The 854-nt window shown below is 54.3% G+C and overlaps 1 protein-coding gene across 1 annotated transcript in view; it reads left to right on the plus strand.

Annotated features, from left to right (window-relative positions):
• The window catches only part of LOC106819561, a gene marked incomplete at its 3' end in the record, with an annotated part of 8,909 nt that extends 8,460 nt beyond the window's left edge, over nt 1–449 (plus strand). Inside the window, exon 9 of the mRNA XM_014824174.1 lies at nt 123–449. Coding sequence (XP_014679660.1) covers nt 123–449 — 327 coding nt within the window. The remainder of the gene's footprint in view (nt 1–122) is intronic.
• Between the last annotated feature and the right edge of the window lie 405 nt (nt 450–854).

An 854-nucleotide genomic window follows, 5' to 3' on the forward strand; every position in this document is an offset into this window, starting at 1 on the left:
ACGTTAACTCTCCCCTTCGTTAACTCTCCCCCACGTTAACTCTCCCCTTCGTTAACTCTCCCCCACGTTAACTCTCCCCATCGTTAACTCTCGCCCTCGTTAACTCTCCCCCTCGTTAACAGATGCACATCGTACAGTCGGACGCGCTGCGGAGACAGAAGGCCCGCGCGACCTTCCCCGTTCACCTCAACCCAGACATCGGACGACCGCAGTTCGAATGCGACGGCATCCGCGTGGTGGCGCTGCTGCGGGAGCTGGAGGACCTCGCGAGCAGAGGTGGCGCCCCCACGAGCAGCGGTGGCGCCCCCGCGACGCGCACGGCAGACCTGTTCCTGCACAGCGTCGATGAGTTTGGGCGGCGCCCGACGTCGACGCTTATCACGTTCGAAGTCGTCTGCAACAACATCATGCAGCATGTCAACATGCCCATGCTGCGGCTGCTGCACCAGGTGAGACGCACTGTCTCAACGCTGTCTCAATGCTGTCTCAATGCTGTCTCAATGTTGTGTCAATGCTGTCAGTGCTGTCTCAATGCTGTTTCAAAGCTGTCTCAATGCTGTGTCAATGCTGTCAGTGCTGTGTCAATGCTGTCTCAATGCTGTCAATGCTGTCTCAATGCTGTCTCAATGTTGTGTCAATGCTGTCTCAATGCTGTCTCAATGCTGTCTCAATGCTGTCAATGCTGTCTCAATGCTGTCTCAATGCTGTCAATGCTGTCTCAATGCTGTGTCAATGCTGTCAATGCTGTCTCAATGCTGTGTCAATGCTGTCAATGCTGTCTCAATGCTGTGTCAATGCTGTCAATGCTGTCTCAATGCTGTGTCAATGCTGTCTCAATGCTGTCAATGCTGTCA

This window comes from Priapulus caudatus, unplaced genomic scaffold (genome assembly GCF_000485595.1).
Source record: "Priapulus caudatus unplaced genomic scaffold, Priapulus_caudatus-5.0.1 Scaffold3699, whole genome shotgun sequence".
NCBI classification, from domain to species: Eukaryota; Metazoa; Priapulida; class Priapulimorpha; order Priapulimorphida; family Priapulidae; genus Priapulus; species Priapulus caudatus.